General features: G+C 39.6%; 1 protein-coding gene across 5 annotated transcripts in view; it reads right to left on the reverse strand.

Annotated features, from left to right (window-relative positions):
* Nucleotides 1-27974, reverse strand: part of Dmxl2 (Dmx-like 2) — a 166598-nt gene that overhangs the window by 70050 nt on the left and 68574 nt on the right. For all 5 annotated transcript variants that reach the window (XM_063265469.1, XM_008766360.4, XM_008766358.4 and 2 more), the window contains exons 10-13: nucleotides 23300-23539; nucleotides 22407-22678; nucleotides 20899-21595; nucleotides 19952-20073 (exon numbers count right to left, since the gene is read on the reverse strand). In XM_063265469.1, coding sequence (XP_063121539.1) covers nucleotides 19952-20073; nucleotides 20899-21595; nucleotides 22407-22678; nucleotides 23300-23539 — 1331 coding nt within the window. The remainder of the gene's footprint in view (nucleotides 1-19951; nucleotides 20074-20898; nucleotides 21596-22406; nucleotides 22679-23299; nucleotides 23540-27974) is intronic.

Below are 27974 nucleotides of genomic sequence, written 5' to 3' on the forward strand. Positions count from 1 at the left end.
GGCTCGACCCAGGCCTCACTGCACATAAGGGGCAGATGTGTAGCTTGATCTTCATGTGGGTCCCAAACAACTGGAGCGGGTTCTATCCCAAAAGCTGTTGCTGTAGGATATACTCTTCTAGCTGGGCTGCCTTGTCTAGCCTCCAGAGGAGAGGATGCACCCAGCCCTGCAGAGACTTGATGTGCCAGGGTGAGGGGATGCCCAGTCAGAGGAGAAGGGAAGGGGGATGGGGGAAGAATTATAGAAGAGGGAAATGGGTGGGATAAAAAGTGAATAAGTAAAACAAACAAACAAAAAACAGACAGGTTGATCAATGGAAGTGAATGGAAGACTCAGATATAAATCCACACGCCTGATTTTCTTTTTATAAAGAAGCCAGAAATATATACACTGGAGGAAAGAAAGCATCTTCAACAAATGGTACTGGTCTAACTGGACATCAATGTGTAGAAGAACGTAAATAGATTAATGTCTACCACCCTGCACAAAATTCAAGTCCAAACGGATCAAAGACCTCAACATAAAGCCAGATGCACTGAACCTGATAGACAAAAATGTGGAGAATAGCCTTGAGTGCACTGGCACAGGAGACAACTTCCTGAACAGAACACAAATAGCTCAGCCACTAAGATCAACAACTAATAAATGGGAACTCATGAAGTTGAAAAGCTTTTGTAAGGCAAAGAACACTATCAACAGAAAAAAAAAAAAACCTATCTTCAATAGGATAAATTGATGAATTTTAAAAAGCGCTCAAAAAGTTGCAGAGTTTTATAAACCAACTATATTCACAAAACCAAACTTTCTTAAATGCTTAGCATAAGCAAGGTGTGGTGACATATGCCTATAATTCCAGCACCCAGGGTGGGGTAGAGGCAGTAGTTCAAGGTCAGACTTGGCTATGTGAGATGTCCCAAAAAAAATTTTGTCACCAAAGAATTTTAGAATCTAAACATACTTCAGTTAATTTTCACTTCTCATTTTAACAGTGTAATCAGTCTGTTGTGATAATTGGGATAATAGGTCTGTTTCTCTCAAGGATGCCCACATCATAATTCCTATGCTAATCCATTTTTACTTGGAGAGACTTCAAACTTCTGAGATGGGGGGGGTGTCACTCTGGATTCCTCATACAATCCTAGTAATCACTAGGTCTTCTATGGGGGAGGTAGGAGGAGATGTAACAGAGACAGGTAGAACACAGACTGACTGACTTCTAAGATGGAGAAAAATGACCAGAAGGCAGAAAACGGGGATATCCCCTAAAAGCTTGTACAGGCTAGAAACAGATTCTGTCTAGAGTTTCCAGAGGAAATAGAGACGTTTCTTGAAGTATTAACTTCAGTCTCCTTAGCTCTAAGGCATGAATGATAGTACTACCTTCTTGTTAGGGTTGTTGGAAAGACTAAATGAGTAAATGTTTATGAAACACTTAGAACTGGTGCTGGTACACAGTGACCATTAGACAGACCAGAGCTTGCAACTTAACTTGCAGACATAATTCAGCCTTACACACTGTCTTCCTTACACACTTCTTCCTTACACACTGTTCTTCCTTACACACTGTTCTTCCTTACACACTGTTCTTCCTTATACACTGTTCTTCCTTACACACTGTTCTTCCTTACACACTGTTCTTCCTTACACACTGTTCTTCCTTACACACTGTTCTTCCTTATACACTGTTCTTCCTTACACACTGTCTTCCTTACACACTTCTTCCTTATACACTGTTCTTCCTTACACACTGTCCTTCCTTATACACTGTTCTTCCTTATACACTGTTCTTCCTTACACACTGTTCTTCCTTACACACTGTTCTTCCTTACACACTGTTCTTCCTTACACACTGTTCTTCCTTACACACTGTCCTTCCTTATACACTGTTCTTCCTTATACACTGTTCTTCCTTATACACTCACTGTTCTTCCTTACACACTTCTTCCTTATACACTGTCCTTCCTTACACACTGTTCTTCCTTACACACTGTTCTTCCTTACACACTGTTCTTCCTTACACACTTCTTCCTTACACACTGTCCTTCCTTATACACTGTTTTTCCTTACACACTTCTTCCTTACACACTTCTTCCTTACACACTGTTCTTCCTTACACACTGTTCTTCCATACACACTGTTCTTCCTTACACACTTCTTCCTCATACACTGTTCTTCCTTACACACTGTTCTTCCTTACACACTGTTCTTCCTTACACACTGTTCTTCCTTACACACTGTTCTTCCTTACACACTTCTTCCTCATACACTGTTCTTCCTTACACACTGTTCTTCCTTACACACTGTTCTTCCTTACACACTTCTTCCTTACACACTGTTCTTCCTTACACACTGTTCTTCTTTACACACTGTTCTTCCTTACACACTGTTCTTCCTTACACACTGTTCTTCCTTACACACTGTTCTTCCTTACACACTGTTCTTCCTTACACACTGTTCTTCCTTACACACTGTTCTTCCTTACACACTGTTCTTCCTTACACACTTCTTCCTTATACACTGTTCTTCCTTATACACTGTTCTTCCTTACACACTGTTCTTCCTTACACACTGTTCTTCCTTACACACTGTTCTTCCTTACACACTTCTTCCTTACACACTGTCCTTCCTTATACACTGTTTTTCCTTACACACTTCTTCCTTATACACTGTTCTTCCTTACACACTTCTTCCTTACACACTGTTCTTCCTTACACACTGTTCTTCCTTACACACTGTTCTTCCTTACACACTGTTCTTCCTTACACACTGTTCTTCCTTACACACTGTTCTTCCTTGCACACTGTTCTTCCTTACACACTGTTCTTCCTTACACACTTCTTCCTTGTACACTGTTCTTCCTTACACACTGTTCTTCCTTATACACTGTTCTTCCTTACACACTTCTTCCTTACACACTGTTCTTCCTTACACACTTCTTCCTTACACACTGTTCTTCCTTACACACTGTTCTTCCTTACACACTTCTTCCTTATACACTGTTCTTCCTTACACACTGTTCTTCCTTATACACTGTTCTTCCTTACACACTGTTCTTCTTTACACACTGTTCTTCCTTACACACTGTTCTTCCTTATACACTGTTCTTCCTTATACACTGTTCTTCCTTACACACTGTTCTTCCTTACACACTGTTCTTCCTTATACACTGTTCTTCTTTACACACTTCTTCCTTACACACTGTTCTTCCTTACACACTGTTCTTCCTTATACACTGTTCTTCTTTACACACTTCTTCCTTATACACTGTTCTTCCTTACACACTGTTCTTCCTTACACACTTCCTCCTTACACACTGTTCTTCCTTACACTGTTCTTCCTTACACACTGTTCTTCCTTACACACTGTTCTTCCTTACACACTATTCTTCCTTACACACTGTTCTTCCTTATACACTGTTCTTCCTTACACACTGTCTTCCTTACACACTTCTTCCTTATACACTGTTCTTCCTTACACACTGTCCTTCCTTATACACTGTTCTTCCTTATACACTGTTCTTCCTTATACACTGTTCTTCCTTACACACTGTTCTTCCTTACACACTGTTCTTCCTTATACACTGTTTTCCTTATACACTGTTCTTCCTTATACACTGTTCTTCCTTACACACTTCTTCCTTATACACTGTCCTTCCTTACACACTGTTCTTCCTTATACACTGTTCTTCCTTACACACTGTTCTTCCTTACACACTGTTCTTCCTTACACACTGTTCTTCCTTATACACTGTTCTGCTTTATACACTTCTTCCTTATACACTGTTCTTCCTTATACACTGTTCTTCCAGAGGGTGTCCTACATGTGTAGAAGAATGAGGTCTGAGATCAAGAAATTCAAGGATCTAACTACATGAAAGTCAGCTGAGTTTCAAATCCTGAGATGGCCTTTTCTGCCAGTTACTACATGCTAGACAAACAGATTCATATGCCTCAGACATATACTTGAGGGTTGAACCTATTCCCATGTCTGTTCACTTTAATACTCTTATCATCTGGAACCCTGTGCACATTTATTCCTCCACTGTGTCACAGCTTACACACAGTGAGTCACTGATGAAAATTAAATATTGATAGATAAACAAATCAATAAGTTAATGAGGAAAAACAAATTACATGTAACATAGTTCCTACTCTAAAAGCTTGCTTTTAGTAACAGAAGTACATATTAAACCGCTCTACTTCCAGTCCCAGTCGTCCTGCGGTGCCCCATATACTTGATGAATGAATAAATCTAGCATCACTGGCACAGATTCAAAAGTTTATGTTTTAAACACTAAAATAACTGATATTCAGATAAAATTATAACTTAATATTAAAATATGAAACATTTTTAAATGTGTTTATAAACAGTTGGCTGAACAGAATCTTCCCTGGATAATTAGGATACACATATGTACATTTACCAATGCCTGCACAAATCCACTAACTTCAGTTATGTCTTTACAATAATTCATTCCAAATATCCACTGCTATAGAATGTGGAACACTGCTATTTTGGGAGGAGTAGGGTTGTGACAGGGTCCCTCTACATATCTCTGGCTGTCCTGGAACTCACTAAATAACCAGGCTGCCCTTGACCTCACAAAGTTCCACCTGCCTCTGCCTCCCAAGTGCTGCATCACCATGACCCTCAGGCCTTACTAATTTATTTGTAATTATCTATAAAATAATGATCTAAGTCACACCTAGAAGAACCTAAAATGACAGTACCCCCATTTGATATACCTCCAAATTAAATCATAAATACCTTCCAGTATCTTGCCATACCGAAGCCATAATCACATTAGAAAGCTCAACGTCATATCTTGTATCCATATTCAAGCAGCTCCTAAGTCTGCTCTTCTTCCCGGTTTGTAGGGAACCCCACCTCTAGCTATAGTCTGTCTAAGAGTATTTAGCTGACCTCAGCACACTCCTTGCTCCCATCATATTTCCAGTGCACATCCACTATAAACCACCACACAGACCAACCACTTGGCTTTCCTGTCCAACATTTTCAATGTCCCCTAGATCTACCTCTCCATCTATATAAAAACAGTCAAATCTTTTCAATGTCTGTTATGGTGGGTGGTGGGGGAGGGGTAAGCTGGCCTTTATCCAACATCTGTGAAAAATCTAATTTTGAGGAATAAGAAAGCTTATGCCAACAACGTCTTGCTCTTCTGACTCATGATTAGTAGAGGAAGTAGCTAGGGAACTTACAAATAACAAAAGGAAAAGCACAGATGGCGGGAATTACAGACCATGCTAAACTTCGTGTAGACAGAAATAAACACAAAGCCCAGAATCCTTCCACCAGAATCTCTGAAATTCAAATGGCTCAAGATTCTAAAGACTCAAAAGACTTGAGCAGTCTTCCTTGGGCCACCAGGAGCTATTAGGACAAGCAAGGAAGGATCCTCCCCACAACCCTGAGAAGGCCTCACCTTTGACACCCTTAACTTCAAGTTAGATATATATGTGCCCAAAAGAAACAAAAACATTTTTTAAAATATACATGAGGTAAAATTTTTAAAAGTGGAAGGGAAAATACACAAACTCCCAATTAGAGTTAAGATAAATTAACATCCTTTCAATATTTGCTAGAACACATACAGTCAGTAAAGATGCTCAAGAACTCAACGCAAAATCCTTCAAATTGGATCTGACAGTTCAAGAGAGCAGCTTCCTCAAGCTTCTGAAGCTCAGGAGATAACTGAAGGTTCCCATGTCTGAGACAGCTGAGACCTGCAAGCCACTGGGCTGCCCCTTGCCAGCTCTACTGCAGCGGTAAAGAATTACCAAGAAATAAGCCCTCTATCTGTTGTAGGATGGGTAAAGATCTTTTCCCAATCTGTTGGTTGTCGTTTTGTCCTAACAACAGTGTCCTTTGCCTTACAGAGCTTTGTAGTTTTATGAGACCCCACTTGTCAATTCTTGATCTTAGAGCATAAGCCATTGGTGTTTTGTTCAGGAAATTTTCTCGAGTGCCCATGTGTTTGAGATTCTTCCCCACTTTTTCTTCTATTAGTTTGAGTGTATTTGGTTTGATGTGGAGGTCCTCGATCCACTTGGACTTAAGCTTTGTACAGGGTGATAAGCATGGATCAATCTGCATTCTTCTACATGTTGACCTCCAGTTGAACCAGCATCATTTGCTGAAAATGCTATCTTTTTTCCATTGGATGGTTTTGGCTCCTTTGTCAAAAATCAAGTGCCCATAGGTGTGTGGGTTCATTTCTGGGTCTTCAATTCTATTCCACTGGTCTGTCTGTCTGTCTCTGTACCAATACCATACAGTTTTTATTACTATTGCTCTGTAATACTGCTTGAGTTCAGGAATAGTGATTCCCCTTTAATTGTTGATGATATTTTTAGCTATCCTGGGTTTTTTGTTATTCCAGATGAATTTGCAAATTGTTCTGTCTAACTCTATGAAGAATTGGATTGGAATTTTGATGGGGATTGCATTAATCTGTAGATCGCTTTTGGTAAAATGGCCATTTTTACTGTATTAATCCTGCCAATCCATGAGCATGGGAGATCTTTCCATCTTCTGAGATATTCTTCAATTTCTTTCTTCAGAGACTTGAAATTCTTATCATACAGATCTTTCACTTGCTTGGTTAAAGTCACACCAAGGTATTTTATATTATTTGGGACTATTATGAAGGGTGTCGTTTCCCTAATTTCTTTCTCAGCTTGTTTCTCTTTTGTGTAGAGGAAAGCTACTGATTTATTTGAGTTAATTTCATACCCAGCCACTTTGCTGAAGGTGTTTATCAGGTTTAGTAGTTCTCTGGTGGAACTTTTGGGATCACTTAATTATACTATCATATTATCTGCAAATAGTGATATTTTGACTTCTTCTTTTCCGATCTGTATCCCCTTGACCTCCTTTTGTTGTCTGATTGTTCTGGCTAGAACTTCAAGAACTATATTGAATAAGTAGAGAGAGAGTGGGCAGCCTTGTCTAGTCCCTGATTTTAGTGGGATTGCTTCAAGTTTCTCTCCATTTAGTTTAATGTTAGCTACTGGTTTGCTGTATATGGCTTTTACTATGTTTAGATATGGGCCTTGAATTCCTGTTCTTTCCCGGACTTTTATCATGAAGGGGTGTTGAATTTTGTCAAACTGTTTCTCAGCATCTAATGAAATGATCATGTGGTTTTGTTCTTTCAGTTTGTTTATATAATGGATTACATTGAAGGTTTTCCATGTATTAAACCATCCCTGCATGCCTGGGATGAAGCCTACTTGATCATGATGGATAATTGTTTTGATATGTTCTTGGATTCGGTTTGAAAGAATTTTATTGAATATTTTTGCGTCAATATTCATAAGGGAAATTGGTCTGAAATTCTCTCTGTTGGGTCTTTGTGTGGTTTAGGTATAAGAGTAAGTGTGGCTTCATAGAAGGAATTCAGTAGTGCTCCATCTGTTTCAATTTTGTGGGATAGTTTGGATAGTATTGGTATGAGGTCTTCTATGAAGGTCTGATAGAATTCTGCACTGAACCCATCTGGACCTGGGCTCTTTTTGGTTGGGAGACCTTTAATGACTGCTTCTATTTCTTTAGGAGTTATGGGGTTGTTTAAATGGTTTATCTGTTCCTGATTTAACTTCGGTACCTGGTAGGAAATTGTCCATTTCCTCCAGATTTTCAAGTTTTGTTGAATATAGGCTTTTGTAGTAGGATCTGGTGATTTTTTGAATTTCCTCTGATTCTGTTGTTATGTCTCCTTTTTCATTTCTGATTTTGTTAATTTGGATACACTCTCTGTGTCCTCTGGTTAGTCTGGCTAAGGGTTTATCTATTTTGTTGATTTTCTCAAAGAACCAGCTTTTGGTTCTGTTGATTCTTTGTATAGGCCTTTTTCTTTCTACTTGGTTGATTTCAGCTCTAAGTTTGATTATTTCCTGCCTTCTACTCCTCCTGGGCATATTTGCTTCTTTTTGTTCTAGAGCTTTTAGGTGTGCTGTCAAGCTGCTGTTATATGCTCTCCCTGTTTCTTTCTGCAGGCACTCAGAGCTATGAGTTTTCCTCTTAGCACAGCATTCATTGTGTCCCATAAGTTTGGGTACGTTGTACCTTCATTTTCATTAAATTCTAAGAAGTCTTTAATTTCTTTCTTCATTTCTTCCTTGACCAGGTTATCATTGAGTAGAGCATTGTTCACCATGTATATGTGGGCATTCTTTCCTTATTATTATTGAAGACCAGTTTTAGCTCGTGGTGGTCTGATAGGACGCATGGGATTATTTCTAACTTTCTTTATCTGTTGAGGCCTGTTTTGTGACTGATTATACAGTCAATTTTGGAGAAAGTACCATAAGGTGGTGAGAAGAAGATATATCCTTTTGTTTTAGGATAGAATGTTCTATAAATATCTGTTAAGTCCATTTGGTTCATAACTTCTGTTAGTCTATGTCTCTGTTTAATTTCTGTTTCCATGATCTGTCCATTGATGAGAGTGGGGTGTTGAAATCTGCTACTATTATTGTGTGAGGTGTAATGTGTGCTTTGAGCTTTAGTAAGGTTTCTTTTATGTATGTAGGTGCCCTTGTATTTGGAGAATAGATATTTATACAAAGAATCCACAAAGTTATACTGCAGGGAGACAAATAACCCTATTAAAAAATGGGGTTCAGAGCTAAACAAAGAATTCACAGTTGAGGAATATCGAATGGCTGAGAAGCACCTAAAGAAATGTTCAACATTTTTAGTCATAAGGGAAATGCAAATCAAAACAACCCTGAGATTCCACCTCACACCAGTCAGAATGGCTAAGATCAAAAACTCTGGTGACAGCAGATGCTGGCGAGGATGTGGAGAAAGAGGCACACTCCTCCATTGTTGGTGGAATTGCAGACTGGTACAACCATTCTGGAAATCAGTCTGGAGGTTCCGCAGAAAATTGGACATTGAACTACCTGAGGACTCTCTTGGGCATATACCCAAAAGATGCTCCAACATATAACAAAGACACATGCTCCACTATGTTCATAGCAGCCTTATTTATAATAGGCAGAAGCTGGAAAGAACCCAGATGCCCTTCAACAGAGGAATGAATACAGAAAATGTGGTACATCTACACAATGGAATACTATTCAGCTATCAAAACCAATGACTTTATGAAATTCATAGGCAAATGGATGGATCTGGAAAATATCATCCTGAGTGAGGTAACCCAATCACAGAAAAACACACATGGTATGCACTCACTGATAAGTGGATATTAGCCCAAATGCTCGAATTACCCTAAATGCACAAAACACATGAAACTCAAAAAGGATGACCAAAATGTGGATGCTTCACTCCTTTAAAAGGGGAACAAGAATACCCTTAGGAGGGGATAGGGTGGCAAAGTTTAGAACAGAGGCTAAAGGTACGCCCATTCAGAGCCTGCCCCACATGTGGCCCACACATATACAGCCACCAAACTAGATAAGATGGATGAAGCAAAGAAGTGCACGCCGACAGGAACCGGATGTAGATCTCTCCTGAGAGACACAGCCAGAATACAGCAAATACAGAGGCGAATGCCAGCAGCAAACCACTGAACTGAGAACAAGACCCCTGTTGAAGGAATCAGAGAAAGGACTAAAAGAGCTGAAGGGGCTTGAGACCCCATATGAACAACAATGCCAACCAACCAGAGCTTCCAGGAACTAAACCACTACCAAAACACTTTACATGGACTGATCCAGAGCTCCAATTGCATATGTAGCAGAGAATAGCCTTGTTGAGGCACCCGTGGAAGGGGAAGCCCTTGGTCCTGCCAAAGTTGGACCCCCAGTGCAGGGGAATGTCCAGGGAGGGAGGGTGGTAAGGGGAGTGGATGGGAGGAACACCCGTACAGGGGGGGGGTGGGGGCTTATGGACAGGAAACCGGGAAAGGGAATAACATTTGAAATGTAAATAAAGAAATATATCAAATAACAAAAAAAAAGAAATACCCAATTTAATAAAGATGGAAAAAAATAAAAAAAACCATAAAATTTAAAAAAAAATGGCACAGAAACGTTTATGCTAGAGGCAAATTTATGTTTCCAGGATAAGTATTAAAACTAATATAAAATCAGTGGCTTTCAAGAGAAGAGAAATCATGAATTTTTAGTTCAACTTGTTATAAAATATAGTCTATCAACTCTTTAAATGTCAAAATCTAGGTAACAGGAAAATTTATACACTGGTTACTTTGAAATGAAAACATAACTGTCAGTATGAGGTATATATAATCTCAAGTGCAGTATCCAAATTATGTGTAACTGAGGTATTTTCAACTTAACATAATACAATAAACCCAATTGCTTTTTAAAAAAAAAGAAAGAAAAGAAAAAGAAAATGGCAAAAAAAAAAAAATTGGCAAAAAAGAGGCGTGCTGCTGACATGGCACTAAACGGTGAGGGCATGAGACAGAGGAAGAGCGTGAGCCAAGAGGGTGATGTGCTTACAGATGCTTCTTTCCTCAGCACATGGGGAACAGAGAGTCCCACAGAGACAAAAGACAAAGGACAGCCAAAACTCCCCATCAGCGAACACTCTAGGGAGCGGTTAAGGCAGAGTGGCTTTGCACAAAAGCACAGATTTAAAAAAAAGGGAAGAATGAAACCGGAATGGATATATTTAGAATTTAAATATGAGGGTTGGTGCAATGAGAACTGCATGTCTGTCCCACTTGTAGATACATACATGGACTTGTAAAAGTAGCTAATGTAACCCTTGGTGAGAAAACAGAGCTGACCTTGGTCAGGAAGAAGGAACAGTAAATAAGAAAGCAGCAGATAAGGTTTTGATTTAAGTCATGACTCTCTGTGTCTGTTCAAATTGTGAGAAATTTCTCTGCTATATGATATTGGTTTGTTTCCTATACATAAATTATACCTAATACAATGAATCATCTGGAAGTTATATAAAAATATCATATCAAACGGTATTAGGTAGAGCATTTTTGACAATTCATATAATAAAGATGCTTTTTTAACAATGATATGTTTCTGCACATTTATAAAAAAGTAATTTCATGAAATTATCAAAACACTCAAGAAAATAAACAAATGGAAAGTGATTAAATAGCATTCTATAATTATAGCTGTGAAAAAATTACATTACAATCTTATGCTTCTTGATAATAAAATAGAATTCACCAATAAAGATAATATAGGAAAGTGGTAGCCTTCACAAACGTATACAAAAATTTTGGTCTATATAGTGTACTATCTCTACACCTTAATAAATTTATTTTATAAGCCTAAACACAAAGAGATCAATATAATTTATATGTGATTTTCACTGACGTTTTTTTGTCTTGCTGTTTTGGTTTCTTTGTTTGTGACAGGATCTCATTATGTAGCTCTTGGTCTCTGGAAACTATGTAGACCAGTCAAGGATGCAACCGTCTCTACCTCCTGAATTCTGGGACTAAAGTGTTGGCCATCACACATAGCAAGATATTTACTGTCTATAAAGATAAATTAAAATGACTTAATGACTTAAGAATAAAATATTTTCCTATATTTGAAAAAAAAAAAAAAGGATTACCAAGAAAGGAGACTGACCAGCAGGGGCAGTAGAGAGGCAATCTCCATCTCTCAGTCATGTCTAGCTACTTGCTAGAAATGACAGAAAGTTGGCAAGAGCCTCAAACACAGAGGCACAGGGGAAAATTTCCTGAACTGAACATTAATAGCTTATGCTCTAAGATCAAGAATCGATAAATAGGACCTCATAAAATTGCAAAGCTTGTGTAAGGCAAAGGACACTGTCATTAGGACAAAATGGTAACCAATAGATTGGGAAAAGATCTTTACCAATCCTACATCTGACAGAGGGTTAATATCCAATATATATAAAGAACTCAAGAAGTTAGACTCCAGAGAATCAAATAACCCTATTAAAAATTGGGTACAAAAAAAATTGGGTACAGAGCTAAACAAAGAATTCTCAACTGAGGAATATCAAATGGCTGAGAAGCACATAAAGAAATGTTCAACATCTTTAGTCATAAGGGAAATGCAAATCAAAATAACCCTGAGATTCCACTTCACACCAGTCAGAATGGCTGAGATCAAAAACTCAGGTAACAACAGATGATGGTGAGGATGTGGAGAAAAAGGAACACTTCTCCATTGTTGGTGGGACGACCACCTGGAAATCAGTCTGGTGGTTCCTCAGAAAATTGGACATAATGCTACCTGAAGGCCCAGCTGTACACCCAAAAGATGCTCCAACATATCACAAGGACACATACTCACTATGTTCATAGCAGCCTTATTTATAATAGCCAGAAGCTGGAAAGAACCCAGATGCCCTTCAACAGAGAAATGGATACAGAAAATGTGGTACATTTACACAATGAAGTACTACTCAGCTATTAAAAACAATGACTTCATGAAATTCTTAGGCAAATAATGGAACTAGAAAATATCATCCTGAGTGAGGTAACTCAGTCACAAAAGAACACACACAGTATGTACTCACTGATAAGTGGATACTAGCCCCCAAACTCAGAATACCCAAGAAATAATTCACAGACCACATGAAGCTCAAGAAGAAGGAAGACCAAAATGTGGATGCCTCAGTCCTTCTTAGAAGAGGGAACAAAAATTCACAGGAGGAAATATAGGGACAAAGAGTGGAGCAGGAAAAAAAAAGAGTAGAGCAGGGACTGAAGGAAAGGCCATCCAGAGACTGCCCCACCTGGGGATCCAGCCCATATACAGACACCAAATCCAGTCACTATTTTTGATGCAAAGAAGGGCTTGCTGACAGGAGCCTCATATGGATGTCTCCTGAGAGGCTCTACCAGACCTTACTGATACAGATGAGGATGCTTGCAGCTAGCCATTGAATTGAGCACGGAGACCCCAATGGAGGAAATAGAGAAAGGACTGAAGGAGCTGAAAGGGTTTGCAACCCCATAGGAAGAAAAACATTATCAACCAAACAGACCCCCAGAGCTCCTGGGGACTAAACCACCCACCAAAAAGCACATGTGGAGGGACCCATGGCTCCAGCTGCATATGTAGCAGAGGATGGCACTGTCCAGCAACAATAGGAGGAGAGGCCCTTGGTCCTGTGAAGGCTGGTTTCCCTAATGTAGGGGAATGCCAGGGTGTTGAGATGGGAGTGGGTGGATGGGAGTGGGGACATCCTCATAGAAGCAGGGGGAGGAGGGAAAGGGGATAACATCTGAAATGTAAATACATAAAATATCCAAATAATCTTTTTTAATTTTTAAAAATTAAAAAAAAAGGCAGAGCGCCACAGTTGCAGCTTTTATGCGCACCTGAGCACACACCTGTGCACACACCTGAGCACACACCTGAGCACACACCTGAGCACACACCTGTGCACACACCTGTGCACGACCCCACATGCACACACTGCATGTGCATATAAAAATCAAAACAAAAACGTAGGGGACTAGACAGATGGCTCAGTAGTTAAGACCAACAACTACTCTTCCAGAAGATTCAGTTCACTCTCCAGCACCCGGACGGCAGCTCACGAGCTGTGTGTAACTCCAGTTCCAGGGAATCTGATAGCCTCTTCTGGCCTCCTCAGCTACCAGGAATGCACACGATACTCAGAGCAAGCAAACAAAACATCCATACACTTAAAATAAAATAAATAAATCTCAAGACAAATTTTAATTTAGGAAATAAATTTTAAATTAATAATCTAAGCTCCTCTCTCCATAAGGAAAGAAAACTCAAGACAAGTCAGAAACTAAAGGTAATGGGGACATGGAGCCTGAACTGACCATCTTCCGTAAGCAGGCAAGGCTTCAGTGGAGGGATTAGGATAACACATAGGTAAGCTGCTACCTACAAGATGTGCCGGGTGAAGTGGCACAGAATTTGTAGGCGTGTCCAAGCAATGACTGGCCCAGCTTGAGACCCATGCAACTAGAAGGTGCCACGTCTGACACTGCCTGGAGGGCCAGGAGCCAGAGGCTGGATACCCCAAAGACCTAGGATAGAACCAAATATTCCCAGCAAAAGTAAAGAAAGAAAAAGGCAGTAAAATGAATCCTAGTGATATTCTGCTATATGGGAGCAGATGCAGAGACCTACAGCCAAACATTAGGCAGACCTTAAGGAATCCTGTGGAAGAGGAGAAGGAAGGATTGAAGGACCCAGTGGTGTCAAGAACACAACAAGAAAACCCACAGAACCCACAGCCCTGGGCTTACAGGGACTCACAGAGACTGACCTGCCCTAGGTCTTCTGTGTATATGTTATAGCTATGTAGCGTGGTGTTCTTGTGGGACTCCAAACAGTAGGAGTGGGGGCTGTCTATGACACTTTTACCTGCTTCTAGAACCCTTTTCTGAAGTGGAAACATAAGGGTTCTTTGGGAAGTCAGTTGGATGGTGTTTTGCTGGGGCAAACACATGAAGGAACGTTTCGCTAAAAAGGAAACGAGTGTGAAAGGCTAAGGCAGACTCATGAAGGAATGTTTCACTGAAGCAGACACAGCAGAGGATGTTCTGCTAAAGTGAGCAGGTGAAAGGACATGTGATGAAGGATTCTCTGCTAACAGCACACATGTATTGATCTGCCTTACACTGCACAGTTGAGCTGCATTTGCCAGAACACCATAGAGAGAAGGCACCAAAAACCTTCTGGTGGTGTGCTGCAGCTTCTTGACATGTCTGCGGACTCAGGCTGACTGGATGCACGTGCTGAGGCAAGACCTGTGTTTAGGTGAGGCACACGGAGGACATGTGATGTTTGGAGGGGATAAATAGGACTCCACAGTTAATGGAGACAGAGCTTGGCTTGTTGGTACACCTAGCTATGCAATGCTTGTGGGTGTGTCTTTGCTGATCTTCGATTCCCTAAGAGAAAAAGAGACTTCTCCTGGTGTTCCTGCTGGTCCTTCCTGCTGTCTCTGCTAGGTCATATCATCACTGTAGATAACTAGACTCTACTGTGAAGTGTTTGTGAATGGATCAAGCTGCTGCTGCCTGCTAATCTGTAAACTGAACTGCCTATTTCCAGAGAACACAGAGACAGAAGTTGCTCCAAAGAACCTTTCTAAACAGGTCCAGCCCCTCCCCCCACCCCTGTATTCTTTCTTTTCCACTACCTCTGGTGGGTGGTGGGCTACAAGGGAGGTTAAAGTGTTTAGGAACCATCATTATAAAATAAGGTTTGAAAAAATTAAAGTTATACTTTCCTCCCGCTGAGCTGCCCCATCTAGACTTAATAATGAGGGAGGTGCCTAGTCTTTCTAAAACTTGATATGTCATGTTTGGTTGATAACCCTAGGATGCCTGCCCTGTTTTGAAGAGAAGTGGGGTGAGGGAAGTGGATCTGGGAGAAGGGAAACAGAAACGGGAGACTGACGACAGGAGGGAGGGGAAACTTCAGTCAGGATAAAATATATGACAGAAGAATAAATTTGAAGAAAGAAATCCCAAAGCAAGCAAAAGTTAGGAAATAAAGATAAAAGCAGACAAATCAACAGAGAAGCAGAGGTTCAAAGAAACATGGCTCCTTGAAAATACCAAGAAAATTAGCCAGGAGGAACCAGTCTAGAAAATGTTTGCCCAGTACATGCAAAGCTCTAGTTTCAATAGCCAGCAACACACAAACTAGGCAACATTCCATTTATAAAAGAAATAATTATAGCACTTAACTATTCACAAGGACAAGAGTCTTTTTAAAAACCCTCTCAATGCAAACAAACAGCAGTGGTTAATAAACTCACAACAAAGACCAAAGAGTGCAAGACTGAAACCCCCACGCCAACAGACACCAGCGACTAAACCAAAACCAGACCCATGTCTAGCTTTCAAAAACAAGGCTGATAGTCCAAACCTACTCCATCTTGGAACCAGACTCCTATCTTTTAAAAAAGGGGGCCTGAGAACTTGGCCCACAGCTGCACCCACATACCATAAAGGTCCTCATGGCTGTCCTTGGCCAGAGTTACTCCCTAGCTACTTCCTAGCAACACTTACTCAGAGATTAGTCTGACTGATGTACTTTCAGATCGTCTGTGATTGTATACGGTCTTACTTCAGAGCACCCACCCGTTGGTTTACAATAGACATTTAGTTAGATGACTGCCAGGCTGGACCCCGCTCCTTCCTTACTTCCATTTTCTGTGAAATCTTGTCCTGATGAGAGTCAGAGCTGCTTCATCAAACTGCCCTACGAGTCGGTGGTGAGTGAGCTCAAACTCAGGTTTGTAATAACGAGAACCCAATGTGACTGCATCGGGGTTGGCTCCTTGGTGGTCTTTTGGGATTCATGAATGCTTCCTGGCATAACAGGCAAGCTGCTGATGGCAAAGGCCTATAGCCCCAGCCACCCAGGAGGCTAAGACAGGACAGTACAGTGTTCAAGACCTGCCTGGGCAGCCACATGGGAGGCCAAGGCAGGACAGTAACAAGTTCAAGGCTTGCATGAGCAAATTTAGCAAGACTATCTCAAACTAAAAAGAAAGGGCTAGGAGATAGCTCAGTGGAAGCCTGTCTGCCTAGCACATAACGAAGTCCTAAATTCAATCCCTGTTATCATTAAATTTTTAAAAAGGAAATAGTACGTTTAGAGAAACCAAATTAAGAAGCAGTATAATTTATGCTTTGGTATCAAATGGTGTGGAAGAAGTAAAGCATGGTGGTCCACACCTATAATCCCCGTGCTCAGGAGGTAGAAGTCGGACAGTGTAAGAACAGCCTGGGCTGCATAGCAAGACCCTGTCTCAAAATAGTATCATTTGTTAACATTTACCTTCCTTCTTTTTATGTAGAAGATTTGGTAAACAGGGTTACTTTATTTTAGCACAGAAGACAACAAGCTCCTCCAGACAAACCGTTGAGAATGGTAGAATGACTCTGGATAATGAAACTCTAAAGTCTAAAGGTATTACTGCTAGACTCTATTCACACCTCTGCTGCTTAGCATCTTTAATTGACAGTCACAGCACGACTAGCATTAAGCAATATTAAATACACTGAATGTAAGAGTCTAGATGCAAAAGGACAGTAAAAGGTAGTGCTATTAATGCAATAGAGGAACCATGTCTACATTTGAGTCCCAAACTCTATATAATGGAATAGATAAAAGACCTTGGGGCATTTAACTGGTGGTCAAGTAAACGTGAACCAATGGCTTGCAGAGTGTGGAGAGTGACAAACATACTAGTGACTGAGGAAGAGACTGCAGCACAGCTCTATTCCTGACACCACACAACGCCAACCTGCTCAGGCTAGCCAAGGTCAAACATAAAACAATTAAGAAACCGTTAGGGCAAGCCAGGTGGTGGTGGTGCACACCTTTAATCCTAGCACTCAGAGGCAGAGGTAGGTGGATCTCTGTGAGCTCAAGGTAAGCCTGACCTACAGAGCAAGTTCTAGGACAGCCAGGGACACACAGGAAAAAACTGTCTCAAAAAGAAAAAAAAAAGAAAAAAGAAAAAAGGCAGGCAGGCATCCATTAACTGTTAATGGCTGAAGACATGCTCAGGGGTTTAAGTGTGTTCAAGTGTTGGTGCAGGTCCGAGGGCCTGAGTTTGGGAGTGTAGCAGTGCATGAGTAATGGGAAGATGGAGGCAGGACTGCTGGATTATCGGGCGCCAGCCTATCTCCAGGTTCAGTCAAAGATCCTACCTCAAGAAAGTGGGTAGATAATGACAGAGGACAACAACTGATGCCTTCCTCTGGCCTCTGTACACACACACACACACACACACACACACACACACACACACACACATACACACAAATACACAAACTCTGAAAAACTAAAACTTGTGGTCAGAAATGAAACAAATTTGTCCTAAGGAGAAAGAAAGCCCAAGGTTTACAAAACCTTGATTATCTTTGATTATCTGTGGTATTCTCTGTGAAAAGAATATGAGACTTACTCTAAGTAGAACTATGACTAGCCAAGACAATTTGTGGAAAATACATTGAATTTCAACATAGTAGCAACATTAACCAAAGACAGCATGATTTGTATCAGAATCAGTTCCCTGACAACAGAGATGACAGTGTAAGATAGCTTGGACTAAAACATCAAATGGCTGGTGACAGTAGCTGGCCTTTAGTGCACTATCCAACTCCAAGGACAACTCTAGGATGCTTCGTTGGCCAACTTTGTCCCATCCAAATAGTAACCAGGTCTGACCTCATTTAGCTTCCACTAGCAGAATTAAAAGCAGATGAATTGGGGTTGGGGATTTAGCTCAGTGGTAGAGCGCTTGCCTAGGAAGAGCAAGGCCCTGGGTTCGGTCCCCAGCTCCGAAAAAAAAAAAAAAAAGCAGATGAATTTAGAGTATTATAGCACAGCTGAGACTTTCTCTACACCAAGAACCCAAAATGCTTTCCCTCTATCTCTATATGTGTTTTATATGTGTATTTTCCTGTAGCCACACTTATTTTGCACAGACAAAAACAAAGGTATCATCTTTCCAAATCTTACCTATTTGTCCAGAACAAAGCAAAACCCAGTCTTCGATAGAACTTTCCATAATCATCCTAATCTGGTCTCTCTGCTGCTATAAACACTTCCAGTGCCATATCTTTAGCAATCAGCTGAAGAGCACCTAAACACTTCCTCTGGTCTCAAACTAATCTTCTACTAAGACTTTCTCTTTTGTTCTGAGACAGAGTCCCACGTGGCTCAGTCTGCCCCAGAACCATAGAACCAATGATAACTTCAAATTTCCTGATCCTCTGCCTTCTACTGCAGTTTTCTTTTAAATTAAAGTTTTCTTAAAGGTCAGCACTGTAACTATGTTCTGTGTCTTCTATACATCAAGAGGTACAAGACATCAGAAAGAGCACCTGGTGCTCCAGCTTCCCTGACTACTCACGGATTCCCTGATGAGGTCCAGCAGCACAGTGCAGTACACAGGGGGAAGTCAGGACAAGCTGGGAGCAGTCAGTTCTCTCATTCTACTTTGCTTCTGAGGCAAGGTCTCTTGTTTCTGCTGCTGTGCAAGCTTCTAGCGGATCCTCCTGTCTTGACCACCTAACCCACCATCAACATGCTAGGGTTGTAAATGTGCACCTCTGCATGTGGCTTTCATGGCATCTGAGGCTCTAAGTCAGGTTGAGAGGCGTATTACACAGCTAGTGCTTTTCACACTGAACTATGAACTCTCCTCAGCCCGGTATTTGGTATTCAATACTGGAAACATTTTAGAACAGGAAACATTTTATAAAGAGATATGTCTTTATTAGTTAATGAAAAAGTCAATGATCAAACCCAAATATTGAGTAAAATATATGAGTTCTAGTCTCCTATATAACTACTAGAATGAGGCAATATTATATATATTTTAGATATACTATATATATTGATAGATAGATAGATAGATAGATAGATAGATAGATAGATAGATAGATTCTAGCCACAGAATATTTTAAATAAGTTAGGCTTAGAAATACTCTAATTTTCTAATTTAAAACATTGGGTAAAGATGCCTTGAAAGCAAGATTTAGATGCCCAAACTAGGGATGCAGAGGCGACTCAACACTTAGAGGACTTGCTGCCCTTCCAAAGGGCCCAAATTTGGTTCTTAGCACCCATATTGGAGGGCTCCCAACTGTCTGTAACTTCAGCTCCAGAGATCTAACACCGTCTGTGGACACCTGAACACACATGGCATTGACACACCAAAACACACAAATAACCCATAAATATGCTTTTAAAAAATCAAACTAGAAAGTCAATATTTTAGGGAAATGACAAGATATTTGTTTCTTTATATGTCAAATTGAGATGTGCATTTTCATTTAAGTTTTAAATTGTATACCTTAGAACACAAAAAAAATTGTGTGTTTATGAATATCTGTCTGTCTTACTGTCTGTCCAACATAGCCAAAATACATATTCTCATTCCCCAAACACCAACTAATAAACCGCAGTCTTAGGTGAAGTAAAAAGAGAATTATTAGCTTAGAAAATGATTTGAAAATTCTTACTGAGGCTTCTGGGTCTGATAGTTCATCTAATAATTTTCTTGCATCTACCACAGCTTGATAGAGTCTTAGATTTTTGCCATCAGATGCAACAAAGCAAGCACTTGCAGAATTGCAGTATGTGCCTGGGGAAAAAAAATAAAGTCTTTGGGTTACAATGTGTAATTTATCTTTATTACTGACTGAAATATAAGAACAAATAAGTACATATTTCTTTCTAGGTGTAACTACCATCCGGAATAATTAAATGAATACAATAAACTTATTAACAAACACTCAGTAGAAAAACTATAAAAGCTTTAACACTCTAAAGACAAGCATGTACAAACATTCTGACAACCTATTAAAGAAGCTCAGAGCTGGAGAGATGGCTCAGCAGTCAGAACCTTGATTTGACTTCCAGCATCCATATGGTGGCTCACAACTGTGTGTAACTCAGTCCCAAAAATCTGACACCTTTTCTGACATGGCACCAAGCAGGCATTTGGTGAACAGACATATATGTGGGCAAAAGACTTATACACATAAAATAAAATAACTTTTTAAAAAGAGCTTAACTATGATAAATCTAAATCATTTTGTGAACCAAGCATGATGGTAATATCAGCACGTGGGAGGCAGCAAGATCTCAATGTCCAAGGCCAGCATGGTCTACATAAAATGTTGCAAGATACGATGGCTCAAAAGAAATATAAAGAAGAAAAAAGATTTTGTTAATAAAAAGTAATAATTTTAAAACTTTTATTCACTGAATGGTGGTGGCACATGCCTTTAATCCCAGCACCTAGAAGGCAGAGGCAGGCAGATCACTGAGTTCAAGGCCAGCCTGGTCTACAGAGAGTTCTAGAACAGCCAGGGCTACACAGAGAAACGATGTCTTAAAATTTTTTTTTAAATAAAATAAAACAAATAAAAGCTTTTACTCATTTTCCAATGAAATAAATACTTACCAAGACAATAACTAGGAATAAGAGTTGGAAGCCATGCCACATTAGAGAAGGCTGAGGTATGTAAAGAGTTAATTCGAGCCAATTCTGACACTCCTCCAGTATATGACAAAGGTCCAATGGGGTCTACACGCCACAGAATAAGTTCACTGTAGATTGCATTTGGGTCATGAAATGTGCGGGTTGCTGCATTTCTAAGCGGCTGTTTTGATGAACCTTTTGTGTGTTTTACAGGATCTATTAATCTATTTAGTTTACTGTCCGTGTCCCACTGACAGTCTGCCTCAGGAGTCAACAGAGCATTATGGTGGGAAGATGTCAGCAACAGAGGTAAAACGGAATGGCATGCCAGGTCATTGAGGTGGAATCGGTGGCCACAGTATCTGAACTTGTGAGATACGGTCAGAACAGTGGTAAAGGCTGACTTATCAGCAAATGTGACTGCCCACTGATTCAAAGACCCGTCTATGTGTTTAGAAACCATCATTACCGTAGGCGCTAAAATGTTCCAATCAGTGCTGTGTGATGTATAGTGAGGCTGTGACCCATGTGAACTATCTACAGACATCAGCTCAGGCTGTGATGTGGTGCTGTATGAGTCTTTTGTAGCATTTACACAAGCATACATCATGATGTTTTTACTAAGAGAGTTGGCGTCCCCAGAGGGAAATGCAACAGGAATACGAGAGGAAAAAGAAACCTGAAAAACACAAATTTATGATTCATTATAAGGAGTTTGCCTTATTTCAAAAATACTTTGCCAAACACACTTCTATTTTCAAAATGCCAAATCCTAGCCTCTCAACCAAAAAAAAAAAAAAAAGAAAAAAGAAAAAAAGAAAAAAAAAGAAATCATGTTTAACCTCTGTATAGTTTAATTCTCCAATTTAGATAACAGATCACTAGTAATATCCCAGTACAAAATGAATGATAAAGTTCAAATACATGGCTTATACCTTACACCAAAGTAATCGTAATAGTGTCCTTAAATTATAACACAGCTAAGATGACACCACAGGAAAGCAGCTTGATCTGGCTTCTAAAACCGAGGGTGAGCATACACCTACAATGTCAGCACTTGGGAGGGAGAGGAACAATCAGGAAGTGAAGGTCATCCTTGGCACTACAACTAGTTGAGACCAGCCTGGCTACATGAGACCCTGTCCCTTAAAAAGAAGGAGGAGGGGAGGAGAAGAGGAGAAAAAGGAAATAAACTGACAATAAGAATATATCATATTTTCAAAATAGTTCCCTTGGTTGTACTAAAAATATTACAATTCTCAGAAAGCATGTGTAGTCATTTAAATACTTGGTGTTTTCAAAAGAAAAGAAGTTCCATTGAATTAACTAATTGTGCAAAATGTGTGGTACTGATCCTCTTTAAAAACAAGAATAAGTTTTTTCTTAGTTGTTTACAAAAGCTAAATCTTTTAGTAATTCTGAAAATCTATGAAGTCTATATAGCATCTTGTTACTTTAAAACTGTAATTGTTTTCATCAGGGAAATATACCTGAACTTGTCTAAATATTCCGGGGTTATATTCATCCAAGTACTTTACATGCCACACTAGAAACGTCCCATCTACAGGGTGTATCGTGAACAGCATGTCGGGGTTCTTATTCCACTCTGTCAGCAGCGTTTCGATCTTCCGATCCAGCAGCACTGTGGGCAGGGGCAGCGAGACGCTGGGTCGTGGGTGGGTCCTGGGACTTCCCTCTCTCTCTCCATCTTCATGTTCTGATGAGCCTGTACCTGCCTCAGATTCTCTATCCAGAGACAATTCTAAATCAGAAAATATATTTATCAGAATATATACTATATAATACTATAGAATTCATTTAGAAACTATAAATTACCTTTACGATTTATGATCAGCAAAAGTATTTTCTTGTCCAAATTGAAATTATTATGTCTATTATTTTAGATAAATAAAAATTATACCATATTTTCATTATTAAAATTATCAAAATATATTTCCAAAAAAAGAATATGGTATCCACAGTACATTACTGAAGGTGCTATAGAAGATATATAGAGAGTCTGGCTGGCATGCACGCACAAGTTTCTAATCCTATTTACTCAGGAGACTTAGGCAAAAGGAATTCAAGCCCATGGCCAGTCTGGCAATTCAGGAATGCTGATCTCAAAATGAAAGGGCTACAGGCTATAGTTCAGTCACAGAGTACTTGCCTAGCCTGCATAAGTCCACATCATAAACAAAACAAATCAGCTAGAGTTAACAATGTGTGCAGGAACAAGCCCAGTGCCTGGTCTATGCGGTGACTCGTACTTATAAAAGAAAAAGCAAAGGACAGAGAAAAGCAGGAAGAGCTCAGACTCAGAGAGGCCCCACAGAAAGCTGCTATTTATCCTTCGTGAGACAGCAAGGCGAGGGATACAAACCATGATCCAGTTTCATACGCAAGCCCCTCTCTCTCTCCTCCTGTGAGCGCTCATCGTCTTCTCTATCTGCATCATCACTTTCATGATCTAACTGTTTTTCAGAAAGTTTTCGTAATTGGTGCATAAATATTTCAGTTGATGATGTAAAGTGAAATTCCTTGTTATTTAACCAATGAACTACAAATCCTCCATTGATATCATCAATATTAAATGCAGTGCCAACCAGGACATTTGGAATATCTGTAGAAACAAAAAGGATTAAACTTTCAGTATGGTGCTCCAATTTCTTTAAAAATAAGACAAGTGTTTATCATGATTTGTCATATATTTACAGAGAGAAGGTGCTAAAACAATAAGTCAACATGATTCTGCCAAGATTTGTAACAACTGTAACTGAATTTAATGGTGAATGTAAATATTAAGAACTAATGTCATAGTCTTATATCAAATTACAATACTAATTTCAAATATAACAACACATCGACCTTATTGAGTCTCGGTTTTGAGAAAAGGGGATGAACACAGCTATGAGAGGTAAGTGAAGAAGTTTAAACATGAACTGGATGTTAAACCATGTGGAATGACTAACCAGTTCCTAGGCATTGATAATGATGCTATATTTATGGGAGCAACTTTCCTAACTCTAAGGAAATACTCCAAGTTCCTAAGGGTAAAATCTCATGATATGGGCAGATCACCTTGAAAAGATTAAGGAAAAAAACTCCCACACATGCTCACATGATCACACGTACACACACACACACACACACACACACACACACACACACAAGCACGCCTCTCACACACGCACATGCACACTCTCACACTTACAAATGCTAATGGTTAAGCCTAAGTGTTCACTGTACTGCTCCTGTAGTTTTGCTGAATGTCTAAAACTTTCCTACAAGTTCAGGGGAAAGAACACAAGGATGAAGGAAAGAACCAGGGAACTGGCTCAGTGATTACAGTGCTTACTAAGCAAGAAAGAACCAGGGTGCAGATGCCCAGAGTCCATGTAAATGCTAGGTGGGTATCATGGTGCACCTGAAATGCCAGCAGTCAGAAGGCTGAGACAGGATTCCAGAAGCTCCCAAACCAGACTAGCTAGACTAGTGAGCTCTGCGTTCAACTGAGAAATCCTGCCTCAATAAATTCATTGAAGAGTGATTAAGAAAAACTAAGAACCTCTGTATGGACACACACATGTATGCATGCACACACACACACACATACACACACATACATGTAAACATGCATATATACATATATGTACACACACGACAGAAAGAAAAAGACACATAATATACAAACACATACAGGTTGAAGAAACAAATGAAATCTAATTAGCTAGTAATATATGATGAATTTACATGGACAGTATGACATCTGTCAGAGGATTCAGATGGCTCACTGGTAAGAACACTAGTGGCTCTTGTAGAAGCCTGGATTGATTCCTGCACACACGTGAGCTCACAACTATCTATAACTCCAGGCCCAGAGGATCAAATGCCCTCTTCTGATCTCCTTGGACAGCAAGCATGCCTGTGGTGAATATGCATAAATACAGGCAAAAATATCACTAGATAAATTAATAAAAGAAATCAACTAACTGTCTTTTGGCTATATCACAGATTCAAATGTTTTCCTGGAAAAAAAATAGGAGGGAAAAACTAACAATACAAAAGCATTTGCATTTAACAATTAATTTGGTCAATCTACAAATTGTATTTGCAAGAGTACCTATAAGCCATCAAGCCAAATGACATGAAAATTACATTTAGAATAATAGTATGCAGGTGGGTAAGGCATGTAGCACATGCCTTTAATCCTAAAAAGAGGCAGAAGCAAGTAGCTCTCTGTGAGTTTTAGGCCAGCTTAGTCTACAGACTGAGTCCCAGGCCAGCCAGGGCTATATTGTGGGATCCAGTTTCAAAACAGAAAACAAAATAACTCTGGAAGGTAAGGCCCAATACCTACAAGAATATACAACTCCTACATCCATCGATAATAAAGCAATGTGGGATGGATCCCGGCCCGTCTGATTTTCAAGAGTATCCATAGGTAAAAGCTAAGCTTCTAGAGTAGATGGAATTATTGTGGACTATCAATAATTGCATTTTTAAAGTTGTATCTTTATCACAGTCAACAACTCAAGAAAAGCTTCTTTTGAAAGGTTAAAATTTTTGTAAAAAAAAAAAATAAAACCACCAACATTTTAAAAAGTAAGTTAAAATAAGTTACAGGGCATTCTTAGAATATGATAAAGGTTTAAGACCAAACTAAGCATAGTGATATTCATTTATCACTACCCCAGACTCCAAAGGCTGATAATTATAGATTCAAGACCAACTTGGGATACATTTCAAGATCATGCCTCAAAAACTCAGGTGGGGGGCAAAAAGATCAAAAGGATAATATAAGTAAAATAACAATCATTGTAGAACCAAAGAGAAAAATAGTGAGAACCACAAATGCAGGCATAAAGAACAGTTAACCATGTAGTAGATGACTATGCTGAACCTTTCCCCTTTCTGTGGACTCTCAACTCCCCTCCCATTCCTTTAAGTCAAACACCAAAGCCTAGATATACCTTCTACCTGAACTCCGCCCACACAGCAGCCATATGCGACATGGATTCAGGTAGGTGAATCTTAACCTACTTCCTTGTTCTCTAATACAACCCCTCTGTTACCACCAACAACCTGGCAACAACATGCTTTTAAATGTGCCCCTCTTCCTACCTCAACTCCAATTCTTGGTTCAGACTCAGGGTCCCCTAGCCCTTTTATTCCCGTCTCTCCAGATAATTCTCTGTCTTACTGTAACCTACTTGCAGGATCCCCTCTTCCTACCACATCTCCAACTCTCTGTGACCTGGCATCTTAATGTGGATCTACCTTAGCTCTTTCCTGAAGCTCCTCTCTCTCGTTTCACCTAGCCCAACTCTATCCCTCTCTGCCACCGAACAACCTACATAAGCAATCTCCACGAGGTAACACAGCCACCATACTTTTCTAAGATCCAGACAGATCAACAGACACCAAAGAATGGAAGGACTCAACAAAGGCAGGACCAGATTTCAGCACCTAGAATTACCTCAATCATCTTAACTCCAGATGCCTAGGCACCATCACAAAAATACAAATATTAACACCCAAGACCATATCCCTCCACCAGAACGAAGGAACCTTGAATTACAGAAGATCCTGAGAAATGCAATATAGCTGACAAACAAGGCAAGAATATCAAAATTCCAATTATGAATATGTTTAAGGACCTTAGAGGATATGAGTGAATCCCTTAACGGAGTCTGTGAAAATACTAATAGTAAAATGAAATAATAAAAACTGTTCAGGACCTGAAATCACTGAAGAAAACCCACCAGAGAAATGAAGATTGTAGTAAGTCCAACAAAAACCTGAGAGGTAGCCTTACCAACAGAGCATAAGACTCATGGAGAGTCCCAAGCACTGAAGACAACGTACAAGAAATGAAAATCCTAGTCAAAGGTATGTTAAGCTAAAACAACCCAGGCACAAGCATCCAAGAAGTCTGGGACACTATAAAAAGAACAAATTTATAATACTAGGAATAGAGGATCCCAGCTCTAAGGTAAAGAAAATATTTTTAACAAAATAACTTAAGAAAATGTCCCTAAACTAGGAGGCCCACTAAGCATACAGAACATCAAGCAGATGGAAAATTCCCCACAATACATAATAATCAAAACAATGAATTTAGGGAACAAAAAAAGAAGAATAAAATCTACAAAGGGGGAAAAATACCAAGTAACATATAAGGAAGATCCATCACAGTAACACACAAGTTCTCAATAGAAACTCTAAAAACTGGAAGGTTTCATCCCAGAGATGCAGGAATGGTTCAATATATGTCAATCAATAAATATAACCCACCACATAAGTACATTAGAAGGCAAAAACCACATGGTCATCTCACAAGATTCAAAAAAGTCCTCTGACAAAACCCAACATTCATTCACGATAAAAGTCCTAAAGAGACTAGCAGTACAAGGATGTACATATCTCGACATAAGAAAGGCAATATACAGAAGCCCACAGCCCACATTGATTTCCTTGAAAATCTAAAACAAGAGAAGAATACCCACTCTCTCCAGATCTATTCAGTACAGTACTTGAAGTCTTAGCTAGAGCAGAAGACAACTGGAAGAGATCAAGGAGATACCAATTGGAAAGGAAGAAGTCACAAGTACAGATGATAATAACTTACAGACTTACAGATGATAATAATTTTATACATGAAATGAAAATCCTTAAAGACTCTGCCAGGAAACTTCTACAACTGATACACTTTCAGCAAAGTAGCAGGAAACAAAATTAACATACAAAAATCAGTAGCCCTCCTGTATACATAGGACAGACCGAGAAAGAAATCAGGGAAACAATACCTTTCACAATAGCTCCCCCAACTAAATAAATAAAATATCTCAGGATAACTAACCAACTGAATGAAAGACCTGTATAAGAAAAACTTTAAGACATTGAATAAGATATCAGAATCTTATCCCAGATCTCCCTTGCTCAGTAGGATTAACAGTGAAAACGGCCATCCTACCAAATGCAATCTACAGATTCAATGCAATCCCCATCAAAATCCCAACACTTAGGTCCCAGCACTGAGAGGGCAAAGTGGACAG

The sequence above is a fragment of the Rattus norvegicus genome, chromosome 8 (assembly GCF_036323735.1).
Source record: "Rattus norvegicus strain BN/NHsdMcwi chromosome 8, GRCr8, whole genome shotgun sequence".
Lineage (NCBI taxonomy): Eukaryota > Metazoa > Chordata > Mammalia > Rodentia > Muridae > Rattus > Rattus norvegicus.